At 33.5% G+C, this 20,294-nt stretch overlaps 1 protein-coding gene across 1 annotated transcript in view; it reads right to left on the reverse strand.

The window, feature by feature from the left end:
- Nucleotides 1-20,294, reverse strand: part of LOC115232608 (carbonic anhydrase-related protein 10-like) — an 865,311-nt gene that overhangs the window by 85,277 nt on the left and 759,740 nt on the right. Inside the window, exon 7 of the mRNA XM_029802585.2 lies at nucleotides 17,298-17,417. Coding sequence (XP_029658445.1) covers nucleotides 17,298-17,417 — 120 coding nt within the window. The remainder of the gene's footprint in view (nucleotides 1-17,297; nucleotides 17,418-20,294) is intronic.

Here is a 20,294-nt window from a genome sequence, read left to right on the forward strand (position 1 = left end):
CTGCATGTATATTCTTTTACTTTTATTGTGTTACTCGTTTCAGTCATCTGACTGTGGCCATACTGGAGCACCGCAAGGAAGGGTTTTTAGTCGAACAAATCGAAACCAACACTTATTTCTTAAGCTTATTATTTACTCTAACTTTTGCCGAATCAATGCAACTTCAAAATTTTTGCCGATACATGATTTTCTTAGCAATTAGATAATAGTAATGACATATATATCTTATCGAGTCTGAAGTCTATTTCCGTCTTTAGAAGTCAGTCAATATCCTTTGATCAATCTTCAACATCCAATAACATACAATTGATGATGCACGAGGTAGTATCAAAAGGTTCCTGATCTAGTTATGTTAAATAAAACAATAACTTATTTACCACAGATTTCTCCTCTGAAATAGTCACCTTGTGTAGCTATCCACCTGTTCCAACGTTAAAGCAACATTTGAAATTCATTCTGGAAGTCGAGTCGTTTTCTGTAAAAGCATCGTGGCCATTCTAATATTTGCTCTTGATTTCGACAACTGTGTTAAAACGATGACCTTTGAAATGCAATTTTATCTTGAGGACTAAATGGAAGTCTGCAGGTGGTGAATCTGGTGAATTGGGCGGGTGCGGAAGCGTCATCATGTTGCTTTTGGCGAGAAACTCACCAGTGAGAAATCGGTGATTGGGTTCTTTTTTAATCGCGCTCCACAGATGAGGTCGCTTTCTCCGAATGTCCTCCCTGAAATCCTTCAAAACGGGCTGGACTTGGGGGACAAATTCTTTATGCACAATACCGCAGATGCCGATAAAAACGATGACTATGCTCTTGATTGAGCAATGGCCCTGTCGTGCCTTCTTCGGTTGTGAAGATGGAGGCTTCTTCCATTGTGTCGACTGCTGCTTCGTCTCAGGGTCGTACCCGAGACCCAATTCTAGTCACTGGTGATGATCCATTGCATGAAGGATGGGTCATCAGCAGATCACTGCCGGAGATCTTGACAGATTTCGATGTGATGATCTTTCTGCTCAGTGGTCAGCATGCGGGTGACAATCTTAGCAGAGTCACACGCATAATCAGTTCTGATGTTAGGATTGCCTGCACGGACCCATATGACAGAGCAGCAACATCAGCAATTTCGTTGATTGCCCTCCGATGATACTCATGCACAAGCTGATGGATTTTCTCCACATTTCCGGGAGTGACGCTCGTTACAATCTTCCAGATCGCTCATCGTCTACCAGGGACTTTCTTTTGCTTTTAAAGTGCCCCTGCCACTCGAAACATTGCGTATGACCAATTGCCTCGTCACTGGAATCCTGCCGAAGTATGCCCAATCATTCTAGCAGACTTCCCTAGTTTGACGCAAAGTTTCACGTTGGCTCTTTGCTCCAACTTTCTCTCCACGACACTATCGCAGACTACAGAATACATGTGATCCCAAAAGCATAAATTTCACTACTTGCTAAGGAAAAACAGCAATGCCACTCGGCACACTGCCTCATGAAGGTCACTACTAGCTCGCAGTGAGCTCGCAACTGCGTGCTGCTCTATGCTGGTACTCTTCAGGACTAGTTCTGGAACCCTTTGATACCACCTCGTTTCAAGAAGCGATAGTTTTCATTAGGATAAACTTAGGTTAGAGATGCGACAAATTAGATAATTAAATATTGCTGGAAATAAGGATTAAGAGAAAGGAATAAAAAGTGGAACTACATATACTGAGTTCTGTAGAGTAAGTGATATATCCATGTGCAACACCTATTGTGAGCACTGCTTGCAACTGGCGAACAATTTCGTAATCCTGATTACGTACTCTTCAATAAGCGATAAATGAATTCCGCTTAACTCGCTAAGTTTTGCCAAAGGCTGCGTGTTGATATGATCAGCTGATCATTTCTAAGTTGAAATTAATATTCAACGTAATAGAAACAAGGGGCCTGAGGGATGCAATATTCATAAATCATCTGAAAGTTATGCTGAGGAATTTAATAACCAATTTCATACTATTAATGACTTCCACAGATATCCCGAAGACCTATCAGAAGAATTCGAAAATATCGTGAAAGAAGCGGCATGAAATCATCATACGTCAAGAAAAACGATGCTGAATGGCAATTGGAATATGTAGAAGAATGGTGTTGAGCAAAATCTATGAGAGATTTTATGAAATTCACAATATACAATGGTAGTGTCCAGTGCTTAGATGAAAGGATAAATACAACTATTTGAAAAGGAAATATAAGATGATAGAGAAGAATAGAGAGAAAAATACTTCAAATTTTTACCCTTAATATTCCGATATCTAAAGTATAAGATGGGCAAGATATAAAGGAATGATGAACTGAAAAGGGAAAAAGGTACCCGTTTCACATTAGAACAGATTCAACTCAGGCGGTGTAGATATGAAAATATTGAGAAAACGTTGCCAAAACATTTTAAAACTAAGCATTGTTGAAAATATAGATAACAACATATATCTTCACAAAAAAATGTTACGTATGGGAAAACAATTACATTCATTTTCTATGCAAGCGGAGTCTTGAAAAATTAATCGAAATTGTTTTTTGCATTATTTATTTTTATATTTTAGCTATTTATTGTGAGCTAAAATATTTGGTAGCTGCTGACCAAGTTTCAAATTTCCAACATCTGCTGTGAAATAAATTCCCCCGTGAGCATAATTCGTATGTATGTATTTATTTATAACTGATTGTGTGTATCAATATACATTCATATACATATTTACATAGATGACGGTATGTATGTGTGTATGTTCGTATAACGTATATATGAGATTGTGATAAAGTATATAACTGATGAATGGTGAAAGCTTACGTCAGTAATGAAATCTAAAATTTGTGAACAGAAAATCTTTATTTTAAACATTCTGTAAAAACTAAAATTTCTAGAGAATTAATAAAATTAGCCTCCCTTCAATTTCAGGATCAGCAAAGTCCCCAGTAAAATTTTCGAAAGGTCCTGGGTATTCAAGCTATATAACTAAAACTACACTTCATTGCATCTGAGATAAACCTGGGAACTATTAGCATGACTGTAAAAAATCTGTCATTTATGGTGCTAATCTTCACTCAGCGACAATATTTCGCCCAAGTCCACCATTGGTTTCACTAAAAGCACATTTACTTAATGTATTTACCGCCATGCACATTCTTTTATGAAACTAAAAGCATTAATAAAGTGTATCTTAGTAATTAGGGAGACAACTGACTATAATATTTCTTTGTCCTCTCGAAGTTACACATGGCCATATTGGCATTGCAGATTCACTTCCCTTTGCGTTGCCATGTTAGAGTAACAAAACGCCTCCCTTGCATCAAAATTTCAATGGGTTAAAAACTTAGGTTGGAAAATAATAGATACTTCAAACTACCAACCAAAATAGATTTTGGCACGACTTAAAATATCATGTAAATTTTGCTTTGGGACGGATTAAAACACTCTTGGATTTTCTAAATATTAAAAACATTTTTTCTGAAAAACGTTTCTGGTTACCTATCCATTCACCTCAGTATTAACCCCCTTTGCTTTACTCTGGAATGTTTTGAAAACAAATTAAATTTTCTACTAAAGCCAAATCCTTTTACACTATTGCTATGTATCCGGCTTCCTCAAAAGTCATTTTAGCTCCTTTTAATCCATCTGATTACAGCTTTTTGATCCACAGCATTTTAAAATAAATTAAATTTGGCAGGATTTTTATATTCTAAATTTCTATAAAATTATGACCTTATTTGAAATACACGCAAATACACACACATATATAGACGTGTCTGTATGGATGTCTGATTTTGTAATCATATATATTCATTTATTTATATATTACACAATTTTTCATCAGAAAAAAAGGAAGCGTTATTATGAGGTGCATTCCTATTTTAATATTCATCAGCTATTTCCATTCATTCTATGCCCAAAGTCGTGCCTTCTTATTTCATTGCTCCAAAGTCATTATGTAGCATATTATGGTTTTTATTTTTTCTGTATACGCATCTTTATATCAAAGACTTACAATCGAATAGATTCTACATATTCAAAGACCGTGCATCTGTGAAAGGGAAGCATGTGTACGTAAGAATATATGCGCGTGCTTGTTTTCGTATGTGGCTGTACATATATTTGCTCATGGGTGTAGAAGAAAAGAGTAAACTGTGAATGTGAAGGAAAAAGTATATGGGTGGGCGAAATTTAATTACATTGATCCGTACATTTACCACATACACATATATACATGAATATGTATATGATGTATATGCGTATATATATATATATATATATATATATATATATATACATATATAAATACATATATACATATATAAATATGTATATATATATATATATATATATGTATATATATGCATAATGCATATGTGTATATATGTATATATGTATAATGTAATATATGTTTTCGTCCGCATTCTCGTCTATGTATTTATACACGCTATTATGCAGTGTCGAACGAAAAACCAAAAATCTCATTACGCACAGAAGCACAACAGAATTGCGTCCATCAAACGGTAGACTAGGAACTAATATAGGGTTTTATTCATGGTACTTTTAAAAGAAGGAAGGCATGCATATATATATATATATAGATATATATATGTACACAAATTCTTTTCAAGTTTAAATTCCCTACAGACCGCAGACCAGTAATACGAAACACAAACAAACAAACATACATACACAGGCTCACACTCACTCATAAGTACGCCATAGACACACAGACATATGCATAAACGATTATGAGGTTTCGCATGAGTACATTTATATTTAAGAAGAAAATGCGTTGAAATATTCATCATGAATAAAAGAAAGTATTTACATTTTTATGAAAATATGCTCCCGGTTCTGTTTCAATCGCTGAAAACGTCGATTTAATTATGTTGAAATAAAAGAAAAGCCATTCCTCAAATACATTAGATGTCTCAGGGGAAGTGACTCAGTTATTCCAAGCAATCCTTCTAAAACAGTCAATGAAAAACCATAATAGTCTCTATCTATGTTGTAAATATTTATTTAGACCTCGGTCACAGCATATCAACTGAGACCATTACATTCTAGTTGGTGAACTTCCTCACCGCGTAAAAACAGAGTACATATCAGAAAAGCTCAAATGTATTTTAGAGAATATGCGCATTATATTCAATGACAAACTTTTCAACAAATATCAAGGACTGCGATAGAGATGAAAACAGCTTTATACTTTCGCAATCTAGTGATCAAAAACGACTACAGACATATGGGGACTCTTTCTTGATGTATATTCAACAAAAATGGAAGAGATACCTCGATGTCTGCTTGAGAAGGAAATTAAAATTCTTCAATAAAATAAATAAAAATATAGAATCCATCATGCAATATAGCGATAACGAGCTCCCAATTTCAGACATTCTAATAAAGAAAGTCAACAGAGTCGGGGATTTAAGAAATTACTAAGAGTAATGCCATGTCTTGGCCTTTATTTCTTGCTGTCGATCTGCAGGGTGCATCAATTCACATAACCTTGTGTTTCATACTGAAATACGATAGAAGGCCTTAGTATTCAAGGGACGGGGTTCGCCTAAGCGTAGAGAAATGAGGTATGAGGGTTTCAGAAGATGTACACTTGAAATTTGTAAGGTAACATGATCACATTTTCCGACCGTATTGAATTTATTATTGACGTGTACACCACAGCACAAATTCTTGATATTTTATGTTGCTACGAGGTCCATTTTTACCTCGTTCAGCATCATGAATTTTTAGTCCATGGAATTATAGCTTGTTGATTGTATCAGAGGTATGATTAATCACATAACCCATTGATGGCATTCTGAAGCTTAGATACATTTTACAATGTTTGGTGGTATTTCCTATGTTAACTATGTGAATAATTAAAAACAGCAGATCCAAAAGTGTAGTTCTGTAGTAGCAGTAAAGGACGTTTGTTAGCCTAGTGTAAATCTCATCTATTACAGCTCGCTGGATTCTCTTTGCCGTTAAGTATTTAGTCATATGCTGCAGCTCATCAAGAATTATGCAATTATGCAAATTGAAACGAAGACAAACTAAAACAAGAAGATAAAATAATTTGGACCAAGTATCGTAAAATCTGAAGGTAATGGTAATAAATAGATGCCAATTTCGGATTCTGTTTGTGAAAAAATCTCTAATTAAGGTCCTGGTTTTTGACTATAGAAATTTTGTTGGCCTGTGTTATCAGAAATTTTCGTGGGATCAGCCTGATTAATGGACAAGCTGGATTGCTGCAGAGTTTTTATTTGAACGAAATATTGTAAAAAAAAAAAGATGTTCCAGATATGTCTGTTTTAGGAAAGATGCACTGAATGGTTTTAATTATAACTAATAGACACAGATATGGTATATGGAAATTTTTGAGGTTCAAAGCTAAAGAGAATGTCCGTAAAATGGGAAAAAATATCAATAACAGACAATTAGCCAGATTTGATTGAAATAATATCATTGACTATCAAACAAAATGCGATTTTCCTATAAATTAATTGAAAAGTAGATGATTATGATTAGTGAGGCATTTCAAATATCTGAACTGTATTCTTGTGCTGATTAACGTAGCTTTCATTTCACTCACGGAGCATTAGTTTTCTAAGCACTTTCAAAATATGATTTTCACTATTAATTAATATTAATCACCCATGTCAGGTAATTTATATGACTATAAGTGGAATAAGGCTACCTTTCATTGTAACGATTGTCGCCAATTTGACTTGGTAACTGATCCGCTTACATGTGTTAATTAGATACTGAATTTGACAATATTCGAAAAGTTTGCAAGAATGTATATCTGTTACAGATGTTATGTTCTCTCAGTATAAAAATCCCACCATTCTTATTTTTGTGTTGTAGACTTATGCCTTCATTCCATTAAACTTCCACACCAGGTTTCTTCAATGATTCTTGCGAATTTTGCTCTGTTCAAAGAATTCTGGCGAGTTTTATAGTCTGATGGTAATTTCTTCCACTTTTATTATATAACAATGCCAAATCATGTTTAGCACCATAAAACGCTTGAATTACTGCCACTGTGTATGAATGTAAAAAAAAAACATTCATAAGCATCTCACTAAAAAATAAAACCATTTTCTGAGTAGAGGAGAAAACTTGTTGGCTGTCGTTTGACTATGCTAAAAATAGCAAACAAATCTTCCTGAAATAAAACCATATCTCATTACAAAGGAAAGGGTCACACTGGATAAACTAGTCCTAGATACGCATGGTATGATGGAGTGGTTAGGGGTTTGATCTTCTTCATATTTTTTTATTGATAACCTGAGCTGCACATCAACAAAACTGATTACCAGCGAAATTATTTCAGTGGTGCCATTTGCTTGAAAAACAACAGCTATGTTAGCGTTAAAACATATGGTTTATTAAGTATAAGAATACTAATTGATTATAATGAAGTTGGTAAGGAAAGACAACGTTATCCGAATAAATAATATATTTTTCATCGCTGTGACATGTTTCAGAGTTATTAGATTTACTTACAGAAGGGTAGACCTCGCTATGCTTACCGATATATAAATTAGAGTGTCACAAAGCATATGTACATGGTTAGGGGGGGAAATTAGCAACTGTTTAAAAACGTTATTTCTAGTAAAAGATACACCACTGAAAATATATTATTATAGTTTATTTGATGCTACTTGTAAGAGAATGTATTTTCTTGAAATTACAACGGGTGTCCATGTAACTTTAGAAGGAACTTTAAATATATATTTGCCTGAAAGCAGACTACTTTAAGTCCATTATTCTTTACTTTTGTCTTCTGACTCGACTGTGAGCGATCACATGCTGTTCTTCAGAACAACTGGATAATGAAGCAAGTTCCATTAAATTACTATAATGTTTAATTTAGCTGATAACAGGGATGTGATGTTAATATATCCGTTATGAAAGTGTCGGGAATCTCTGCCAATTCTGTTGATCAATAGAGATACACCTGACATGCTTATCTAAACATTACTCCTAGATTCCTATACATCAAATGTCGGTGATTGAGTATTCACGCATGGCTAGCATGATGTATTATGCCGGATAGGAATTCTGTTTCTAACATGTTAATATAATCAATCAATCAATCAACTTTATTAGATATTCACTCAATGGCGATTTCATATTATGTTCTGAACAAACCTAAACCAGGAATAATTATTTCTGAAACTTTCATTTCGTTTAGTCTTTCTTATAACCCTTGTCGCTTTATTCACTTCGTCTTCCAAGAGATTATATGATAGTAATATTACGTTTCAAACAGAACAATGGCGATAGGGTTGTAATGAAATCAGGCACATTTATACAACTACTAAAATTTAAAATTGCAACGTTTATCCCCAGACAAATCAAAACATATTCATATTCTTAATTTATCTAATTCCCACCTCTTTCACAAGCCATTTAAATTTCCTAAATTTTAGAAATGAAAAGTCAGTGATCTCAAAAAGTTCGTTTGAAAGATATTAATGTTCAAATAGAAGGGAGTAAGAAATTACTTTTTGCAACTGTTTTCAAGAATTCAAGGAGTAGTTACTTGACTATATCACGAGAGAATATCTACAGCCCACAAAATACCTATTTCTTTACTACCCTCAAGGGGCTAAACTACAGAGGACAAACAAGGACAGACAAACGTAACTGGTACTTAATTTATCGACCCCGAAAGGATGAAAGGCAAAGTCGCCCTCGGCGGAATTTGAACTCAGAACGTAGCGGCAGACGAAATACGGCTAAGCATTTCGCCCGGCGTGCTAACGATTCTGCCAGCTCGTTGCCTTAAATACCTGTCTTATCTCTTAGATCGTCCAGTACGTTAAGCACAACAGGCAACGAGCCTGCATCAGACATACCGAATGTTCGTTTTCCTCGTGGACCCTCTAAGGCCAACTACCATCACTATCATGTGGTGCCGAAACGTACTGTTCCACGTCTTATTTGATATTCCTCTCGGTCTTTATCCTTATTCCGGCGTTTATTCCATCACTAGGGTGGTATATCTTTCCTGAGGTAATCGAAACACGTGGGTAGTAAACCGTATTATACGCGCTTAGTCAGCATGTCTGATCTTCTCGTCACGTCTTTGATTCTATTCTATCCCTGAACATAGGCAGCGTTGATGGAGCACATCCAGCAATACAAACACACTAACACTCATACATAGACATACACACACACACAAACACAAACGCACACACACTCAAACGCATGCCACGATCATGAGTGCAACACCCTGAAGTCATGCGTTCTCATGTATACACATTCATACAAACACACATATACATATACACATATGTATTCAACTGCTTACGTATGTATCCTACTGTCGGAAGATACTAGTGATTAAAGATAGTGATGGACGCTTGGGCAGATATTTTAGATACTGCTTAATCTTTACCCTCTTTATGATTCTACATCATCTGCTCCATAATTGATCCTGTTTCATGAGTTGGAAGTAATGTCTTTCATCAGACATATACTACGTCTGATGAAAGAAGTGCTCTCGTACGCTATTATTTCTTTCTACTCAAGGAAGAAAACCACGGTATACACATGTGGTATGTATGAAAGCATCTCAGTTGAGTAAAGGTTTGTCATGCGATTCAGGAAAAAAAGAAGCCTCTGAAATAACAATACCAATGAAAATGTGAGAGAAGTGATAAAACCTGATCGTAGTACGCTAGACATTATATAGAAGATGATGTCGATGGGACGCCATAGAGGTAACTCATTTAAGACATGCCAGTTTAATAAAAAGAAGACAGAAGATTAATGATGATGATGATGATGGCGGTGATAATTAGCAGCAAACATGAAAATAGGAAAATGTCTGCCAAAATACTTCCTACCACCAATATTCAATATAATATCTCTATGTTCACAGTTCAGACGACTCTGTGGGAATCTGGTTTCGTTTCTTGCTCTTTAGAAATTAAGCACAAGGTGTATTATTTTACTTGTTTCACACATCGAAGACCAGCCATAGTAGAAACGCTCGTTCACGATCTCTTTATCTCTCTCTCTCCTCTCTATCTATCTGTCTGTCTGTCTGTCTATCTATCTTTAAATATATATATATATATGTATTATATATATATATATATAATATATATATATATTATATATATGTATATATATATATGTATGTATATATATATGTATTATATATATATATATATATATATATATATATATATATGTATATATATATGTGTGTATATATATATATATTATATATATATATATATATATAAGCTTCCTAAGGATTCACATTTCACACATTTTGCTTACAATACGTTGACAAACTAATGGTATGTTATAAGAAATTTGATCAAGTTGCTGTTTAGTGATTCGAATTTGTAAATACGTGATTGTAAAGCAAACACCATATATGCAGAGATATGCCTACACCTCAGTATCCCAAATAGTCAATTCAATCAATAGTAACACTCCTATTTAACATCACATTTGCTCTAAAGTAGTGAATCCTTATACGAGTAATATAAATCTGATTTGTAATAGATTCAATCGGATTTCAATATGAAATGTGAACCAAGAATTGATTCTATATTTGTTATACTATAAATAACATATATATTACATATTTATTCGTTCTCAATATCATTCTGCTAGATTCGTAGATGAATATTCCGATCGTTGTGGTTTTCTTTCATCAGAGGGTATCACAGCTGCTAAAACGATGTGTGTACCTAACACGCAAATCAGTGATATTGCCTGTTTGAGATACAACGGTATTTGACCACTGTCTCTTCAATCAAAGCAGCCCATCACGAAACAATTATCTAAGAAGAGTACTGGCTCTTGTTTATGGAAATCACTATACAGTTTATTTACTTACGTAAGCTGATAATAATTCATGCTATGCATGCATGGATTATAAATTTTTCATGATTTTTCGGAGGTTTCTGAATAGGACACATTGAATTTCGTAAGTTTAGAAATTATAAATATTTAATCATACGAGGTCAACAACAATTCACTCGTCACATTCAGTGCTAAATATCTAATGCAATTGATTTCCTTAATTTTGTATTCCTTCCACATTTTGACAATTTAACCTAGTGTTAAATTTACATTACAGTTCAATTTCAGTTTTCATAAGTTTTCATTTTTTCTCCTTTAGGAAGATGCACCTCGAAGATACGCGTTCGAAGAATGTTATATAATAACAATATTATTTTATATGAAAAACAAACGCTAAATATTTGAAACACAATACGTTTTAACCATTCTCAATGTAGTTAGATAGTCTGTATCCATTTATATTATACACTAGTCGAAATACAAGAAATATAACTGCAAGCAAACTCTAAATAGAAAATTTAATGCTATTAAAGACATTCTATTGTTGCCAGTCCCCTTAATACGGCTATCTTAATTATATCAATTACAGAAGTCTGACTAAAAATCGTTGTTAATTTCTATCTATCAAATCATATAATTAGCAGTAAAGGCATTACGAAACACTAAGTATTCTACGCAGAGAGACCAAATCCTAACTGTGCGTCAATGGGAGGCAGCTATTCTACTAGTTTGAACTTTTCAATTAATTTGAAGCATCATCGATCAAAATAGTTTCATTTCAATTACTAGGGAGGAGCTTGTCCATTTTTCGATGTCAGCGTGAACGAAATGAATATAATTGATATCGGTTCGATACTTATTCACATCTAAGATTTAATTATGATAATCAGTACTCTACAGGATAACTTAAAATTCGTTTAATTGTCTTTCTGTTTACTATTTTGTATCTTGATGGACTGTATGTTTCTGAACATTAAAACCAACTTTGAGAGTAGTGGTATTTGCAAAAATATTTATTTTAATTTGGAGGAGGATTTGTATGACTTGGAAAAACACATTTTGGACCATCAACCATATTTTTTCCTAAATCCTTTTTTCTGACTTTCACAACTGGACACATATTTCTGTACAACGAAAATAGGAATCTCAACAAGTATACGGATGAGAAAAGTGAGCTACCGTAGTATTTGTGTATATATATATATATAAACCATATTTTATATATATATATATATATATATATATACATATATAAACAATATTTTATAATTATGAGTATAATTATAATTAGGGTTTCAGCAAAAATTTGCTTTACCACATACCGAACATTAGAAATAGCAGCCAAAGAACCTTAACTATTTCCCGGTAGTTTCTTCTTATGGTAGAAGAAATAGCTAAGGTTCTTTGGGTGCCATTTCTAAAGTTCGGTATGTGGTAAAGCAATTTTTTGCTGAACCCTAATTATAAATATACTCATAATTATAAAATATTGTTTAAGTTTACAGATAAATGTTCCTTTTAACATGCCGAATACTACTTGGTGGAATTATTAATTACTAGTTAATTAATTAATTTTACCCTTTATTATTATTGATATATATATATATATATATATATTCTTGAAATAGAACGTTACTATTGAAAATATTATAACATCATATCGTAAACATAAAACAGTTTATGAAAGTCACTTACAAATATGAATCATTAATGTTCCGAATTTTCAAATTTGAGTTTTGAATATATAATTAGTTATTTAGCGATTTAATTAGTTATTGAAACGTTCCGTTTCCACTCGATATGAGTGATCAGCAATAACTAGCATGCCGAGAGTAAATAGGGTGATACTTTCTTAACACTACATAATAAATTTACGTGTATTAAATTAGTAGAATTAAATTTTCGGGTATCTACATTTGAAAATAAAAAAATCTTTGCAAGCTGAATTTTCAACGATCTATTCATTAAATAACCAACATATTTCATATTAGATATGTTCATAAATGGAAAAGAGTTATAGGTAAATAGTGTGGTATCTGATAAGATTTTGTTCGCAAACTTTCTTTTTAATATCCTATGCAAACATTTATGGATATATGGACATATGAGTGTTCGGCTGTAGCTTAACGCTTTTTGAATAAGGCTATAAATACAGGGAAAAAATTAAGAGTATTTATCTTTCATTTAAAATAAAACATTTGTCAGAGAAAGATACGTATAATTTCCACATTTTTAGATGGACAAGTGTTTAATAGGTAAATACAGCTTCTATAAAGAAGTTGTCTGACAGAATACTGGGAATCAGCTTTACTCTCTAAACCGCGTGTCATGTCCCTCATTAAGCGTGTTAGCAAGACTGTGGCGTTAATTCAGTCCACTTCAATTACAAGCCGATGAATCCGAGGTTCATATATATGTTCATGTATGTATGTACGTACGTATGTATGTATGTATGTATGTATGTATGTATGTATATATATTTATATATATACACATAAACAGGTACAGATACATACATACATACATATATACATATGTATGTGCAACTGCTCGGAAACTTTCAGCTCTTATATCGGGATTATAAATTCACATTTATGCCAAGCACATACGTACCAATTTGGTGGACACAGATTTGTAATTAAATGCCTAGGTAACAATCTAGTGAAGCTGGGATTCTCAGTACAAGAAATCACCCGGCTAATCCGCATATTCCAAACACAGTCTGTTCTCAAATATTACTTTCTTTTGTTTTCTACATTTAAAAAATAGCTTTGTATTCTGTTAGCAACCAGCTCCTTCTTCAGAGGCAGAAACGAAATCATTAGAAAATAAAATGTATATAGGTGTGTGTACGCGCGCACTTTATGTGTGCAGATAAGATTTACTAATGCTAAATTGAAAGCGACATGGCGCACACAAATTCACAAGGTTTGCACTTTTCAATTTATACATACATTCATTATCTGGATCCCCGTCCGGTACGACAACGAGTGTTTTAGTTGATCCGGTCGACGGAGGAGCCTGCTCGTTAAATTAATGTGGAAGTAGCTGAGTACTCCACAGACGCAGGTACCCTTCTCATAGTTCTAAGGGAGATTCAGCGTGACAAGTGAGACAAGGCTAGTCTTTTGAATTAATGCTACAGCTCATTTTTTGCAAGCTGAGTGAACTGGAGCAACGAGAAATGATGTTTACTGCTCAAGGCTAAAGCGCCACACATACATGCATATATAGATGCATACATACATATATGCATACAAACATACATACATACAGACAGACAGACAGATAGATGGATAGATAGATAGATAGATAGATAGATAGATATGTTTCTTTATTAACCACACAGGGCTGCACACAGACAGGACAATATTACAAGGTAGAGCTTTTCTTTTGGGGGTAAAAGAAGGGGGTTTGATTTTCGATCAAATGGGATCGTAAATGGAAAGTGGACCAAAAAAGGGGGGGGGATAAAATAAAATTTTAAAAAAAAGGGAAGGTGAGGAAAAAAGAAGGGAAAGGAAAAAAATTGATCAATAGGGATCGTTATCACAGAAATGTCAATATGAAGATAGATAGATAGACAGACAGACAAACAGATATGCACATACAGCATCGATTCAGGATGAAACTAGTTTTAAATTCTTACTCAATACTAATTATGGTAAACCTATATTTCGCTGTTTGCAAGAACTAGAAACAGAGGTCAGATATTTCATGGATCCATTCCAATCCGTGAAATGATATAGTTACACGTAAATTCAGCGCCAAGCAATGTTTAGCCGTAAGCGAACATTAGATTACTTAACATGTGTTTATGACACTTTTCAACTTCTAAAGAATCCTACAAGAGCCAACACTGGGCAGATATTGTGTTTACTCCTTTTACCATAACAGAGAAGTTTTCTCCACGATAGTTGTAGTGAAGTGAATTTGCTTTTAGAAGCTGAAACATCTCACCAACACATTTTAATGCATGAATGTGAGCGCGTGCATGTATATATATATATATATATATATATATATATATATACATATATATAGTCAATAATAAAAGGGTAAAATTAATTAATTATTAATTAATAATTTTACCAAGTAGTGTTCTTATAGTAGAGGAAATAGCGAAATTTTTTGGCTGCTATTTCTAAAAGTTCGGTGTGTGGTGAAGTTAATTTTTTTACTGGACCCTAATTATATAACGTAATGTTTTAAATAAATAACTAAATAAATATATAAATATATATATATATAATATATATTAATAAATAAAACATATGCATATATATACATATATGTATGTACCTACCTCTACATTTATATATACACGCATATATGAGTACAGGACACCAAAAAAACGTCGAACACAATGAGAAACGAAAACATAGACACAAACCCAAGGAACTGGACATTTTTCTTAAACAACAAAAAAATAGAGTACAGGACAAATAACACAAGGAAAAACCCCTTCAGTCGCCATGGTTTCATCTACTCTACGTTTCGAAGGTGAATATATATATATATATATATATATATATTTATATATAACAAAGTGAAGGTGTATGGTACCGCACGAGTGGAAATATGTATGAAATAAGGTATGAAATTGTAATTTTAAAAGATGTTTGTTCACTTGACCGGTTTCACTTTTTTAGAAAAAGATTGTCAAAAGTAAAGTGTAAAAGCTTTGTAGTGTTAGGTACTGGTTGTCACAAAATATTACAATACATATATACATTCTTTGATAATAATAAGAAAGGGTTAAAACAGTTTACAGGAAAAGTCTTGAGAAAATATTAAAAAGTTCGTTAAAAATATTAGGATTTCATTAAAAATCACGTTCGTTTGGAAGTATCTATATATATATATATATACACAGAAAATTATGAGTTCAAAAAGTTCATATTTTGGTGGTATATGACCTTTTGGGACTTATACTTTTCTGTGTATATATAGAGATACTTCCAAACGAAGATGATTTTTAATGAAATCCTAATATTTTTAATGAATATTTTTAACGAAATTTTTTATATTTTCTCAAGAAAAACAAATGGAAAACATGACATGTAACATAAAGAACGACCTTTTATCACTTGTCGGCTGTTTTATCTACTCCACATTTCGAGCAAGTACGGCAAGAGGCATCTTCAAGAAAACATTTGCTTCCACAAAGCAAATTAAATTTGGGATTTCTCTAATTCTTTTATCTCCCCTTCTCCTCCTTTCGTTTTCCCTCTCGCATTCTTTCTCTAATTCTTTTCCTCTTCTCACCGTTCTCTATCAGTCCCTCTCTCTTTCTCACTATTCCTCCTTTACCCACTCATTGCTCACACGCGACCATCGGCCATCTTTCTTTTCCTAACTTGAACTTATTTCTTTCCTTTTGATTTGCCACACAGATCACACGCATTCTTGTCTGTCTCCTGCCTTTTCTCCTGTCAAAACATGTTCCTCTAGCGTTCGCCACCTCACCTCGTTATAACTTAGCAACCGTTACTGTTTGTTGTCACTGTCTTGTTTTCTATTTGTTTTTTAGTTGTTTGCAAAAATAGTTCGTATTCCATGATTTCGTATCTCATGTTGTGTACATTTTAGGACGTCCTCTACCCATATATGGATGTGTATATACGTTTATATGTATGTACACATATGCATATGCATATATATATGTGTGTGTGTATGGATGTGTATATACGTATATATGTAAGTATGTACACATATGCATATGTATATATATATGTGTGTGTGCGTGTGCCTGTGTGTGTATGTGCGTGTGTATTTACTCCCAATTATTACTTTCCTAATCTAGATTTTGTACAATCTACTCAGTATATATGAATGGTATCAATTGTACGCGATATGTATTCTTTGGTATAATCTACCCGTCCTAAATTTTTCAAATACATAATTTTTCAAATGCATACTTTTTTAAAGTAAGAGTAACATATGCTATCTTGAACTTTTTTCAATAATTCCTCCACGTTCAATGAGGTCAATGTGTTTAAGGTTATATTCTACTGTGTATTACAATGATTCCTATACTTTTATTGATAGTTATGTAGAGGAATGTATTATTTCAAATTCGCTCACATCTTTTAAAAACTCTTTTGAAACTTTTGAAGTAGTTGTGGTATATAATGAAAGTTAGGTATTAATCACTTTATGTTAATTATAAACTTATAATCCTCTTGAATACAGAAGCGATAACGCTTTGTACATCGAGTGGTAGAATCATTAGACTGATCTCAGTAAACTAATCGTGTTTATTCAATCGACGCTCAGGAAACTAAATACAGAATCGTATTTAAACCAAGACGCATAAATAGAAAACATTGAAACAAAATATTGTGATGGATGTAGTTCGATGCACTCAAGTTTCAAAGATATTCTAACCCATCATACGTTTGCAGATTAGAAAATAACTGCATTTTCATGTAAATGTTCATACTTACGAAGTTTATATTTGTTCGTACTGGACGCTGATTTGTCGACATTGTCGGTCTAATGTTATCAGACATTGACATCTGAAGATTTTCCTCTCCTCCTTGTTTTAATTTTCGTAATGCATCAATCTAAATAAAAAAGATTTTAAAACAAATATATATAAATTCATTGTTGCAATACAATAAAATAAAAGTCGAGATGGCAACGTCGAAATTAGTTTATCGTTATTACGAAATATTGTATAAATATCTCTTGTTTCTCTCTTTAAGCACCTAATTTTCATTACTCTGTTGTCCAGCTTCTTAACGTAAAATCAAACTTAATTTTCAGATGTACTGTTTGTCGACACGTGAGTGTTACATGCTTGATTTAAAATAAAATATCTCTCAGTGAAGGAAAGCTTAAATTTTTAGATAGACAGGTGCTTTATATTTGAACGTAGGTGGAGGCGCAATGGCCCAGTGGTTAGGGCAGCGGATTCGCGGTCATAGGATCGCGGTTTCGATTCTCAGACCAGGCGTTGTGAGTGTTTATTGAGCGAAAACACCTAAAGCTCCACGAGGCTCCGGCAGGGGATAGTGGTGATCCCTGCTGTACTCTTTCACCACAACTTACTCTTACTCTTACTTCCTGTTTCTGTTGTACCTGTATTTTAAAGGGCCGGCCTTGTCACTCTCTGTGTCACGCTGAATATCCCCGAGAACTACGTTAAGGGTACACGTGTCTGTGGAGTGTTCAGCCACTTACACGTTAATTTCACGAGCAGGCTGTTCCGTTGATTCGGATCAACCGGAACCCTCGTCGTCGTAACCGACGGAGTGCTTCCATTTGAACGTAGACTCTATAAATAGGTCGTCAGAGAAAGTTTTGGGAATAAGCTTTTATATTTTTTATTTTAATTTTACAGTTGGTGATATAGCAATATTAGCTGGTTAAATTGACCGACACGTATTTCTGCTGCGCAGAGTATCTACAGTTGAGCATACAAAACCGCTTAGTCTGCTATGAAGCTACATTCAGTCTTTCAACAAGCGTGGTTTGAGGCGAACTGAGTTAATTTGTTCATGGCTATTTCCTTATTCTAATCCGTTTAATGTACACATGGAAGTGAAGGGAGATATGTTGAAATTTGATACGGCTATAAATTTTATTTAGGCGAACTTCAAGTTGGCACCAAAGCCAGGGCGCAAGCTTGGAGTTGTGTATACATTGAATCAGATCAAAGAATATGTGAGTGTTCTAATAGGCTTTTTTCATTATGTTAAAGATTGGATAGACTTGATATTAAACTTAATTTCATTGATGGAGTTCTATCAATGTATTTTTATTTTTTTATGATGTCCATTAGGAAGGACATAAAAAGTTGAGTTTTAGGTTATGCGTAAGGTACCGTATCTGTATGTGTTACTATGATTAAAAAAAAACAGAAAGGAAAGGAAGATATATTAAGTTATTATAACGATGCTTAGTTGAAAGTTAGGCCAGATAATAGCTCGACGAATACCTCTATAAATCAGCACCGCCTGTTTGTGTATAGGATATCAGCTTACAAGATATCTGTAAGCTATCCATACAAATTTTCCGTACAGGTGTAAACATCTCACGTGTCGGTCAATTTAACCAACTAATTATGCTTTACGATCAACTGTAAAATTAAAAGAAAAACTTAATGACGTACCAATCGTCGTGTTTTTTGGAATTACTTGAAAATTGCACTCCTGATAAAATTAAGAATTACAGGAGAGATGATTCATACTAAGCGATGGGTAATGTGTATTATTACTTAATGTGGCCAACCGTCTCCTGGAATATACTTGAGAGCTACTACGGTACACGATCGGGTAATTTATTCATGTTTTCTCACCACATTTGTATATAACTTATATAACTTAGATAACTTAGATATGTTTCGACCAAAGATTGGTCCAGGCCATGTCTAACTTAATAGCACCACATGATAGGATTATTCGAATCCTGTTTAAGTCAAGTTTTGTTTAAGTCAAGTTTTGTTCAAGTAGTGAGTTCTTGTTGGGTGAGTTGTATCCAATTATGGGTGGCTTATCTGGTATTCTTTGAAGGAATCTATCCAGACTCCGTTTAAAGTTGATGGGATCCTTTTCCTCTTTGATCTCCCTCGGGACAATGTTAAATATGTATATATATATATATATATATATATATATGTTCACATATATTCACACATAGAAATACAAATATACACACAATTTTTAGTATTTTATTCGTTTAACCCAATGCAGTATCTTTCTGTATTTCATATTTCCTAAACGAGAAAATGCGATATCATTCTCACAGATTTGAGATGTTTCCCTTGCTGCATTGCAGGTTCATCTCGCTTCTTACATAATCGAATGCTGAGGTGCTGTTTAAAGGTGCTGCTTTATTCAGCATTAGGATATTATATTTCATAGCACGCGAAATTCGAGATCTGTAAAAGATCTGCTAAGGTACGTTCTACTCGTAACTTCAAGCTGAGAAATCGGTAATACGACACTAATTGTCGTTGCAAAGATTCTTGCGATATCCTTTGTCGACAATTACTGCAAGTTCCTTCAGGATATTTACCATTTCTTAAAGTAATGTGTTGTTGATTTTTTTCTTAGTTGCGTCCTAGCCAATAGCAGTACGATGTTATGACATTTGATCTTTGCATCTGCGCAAACACAAACACCCAGGCGCGCGCACACACACACTCAAATACACACACATATGCCAGTACGTATGCATATGCACACGTACACCCGGTTACACACAAATATATGTATATGTATATTTATATGCGCATGTATATATGTATATATATATATATATATATACATACATATATGTATACATATACATATACACACACAGACGCACACACACATATATGTATATATATATATACATATATATATATGTATGCATGTATGTATAAAGGTGTATATATATACATGTACATATAAGCACCTTTATGTGCAAACATACATATACACATGCGAGCGTGT

This window comes from Octopus sinensis, linkage group LG2, assembly GCF_006345805.1.
Source record: "Octopus sinensis linkage group LG2, ASM634580v1, whole genome shotgun sequence".
Taxonomy (NCBI): domain Eukaryota; kingdom Metazoa; phylum Mollusca; class Cephalopoda; order Octopoda; family Octopodidae; genus Octopus; species Octopus sinensis.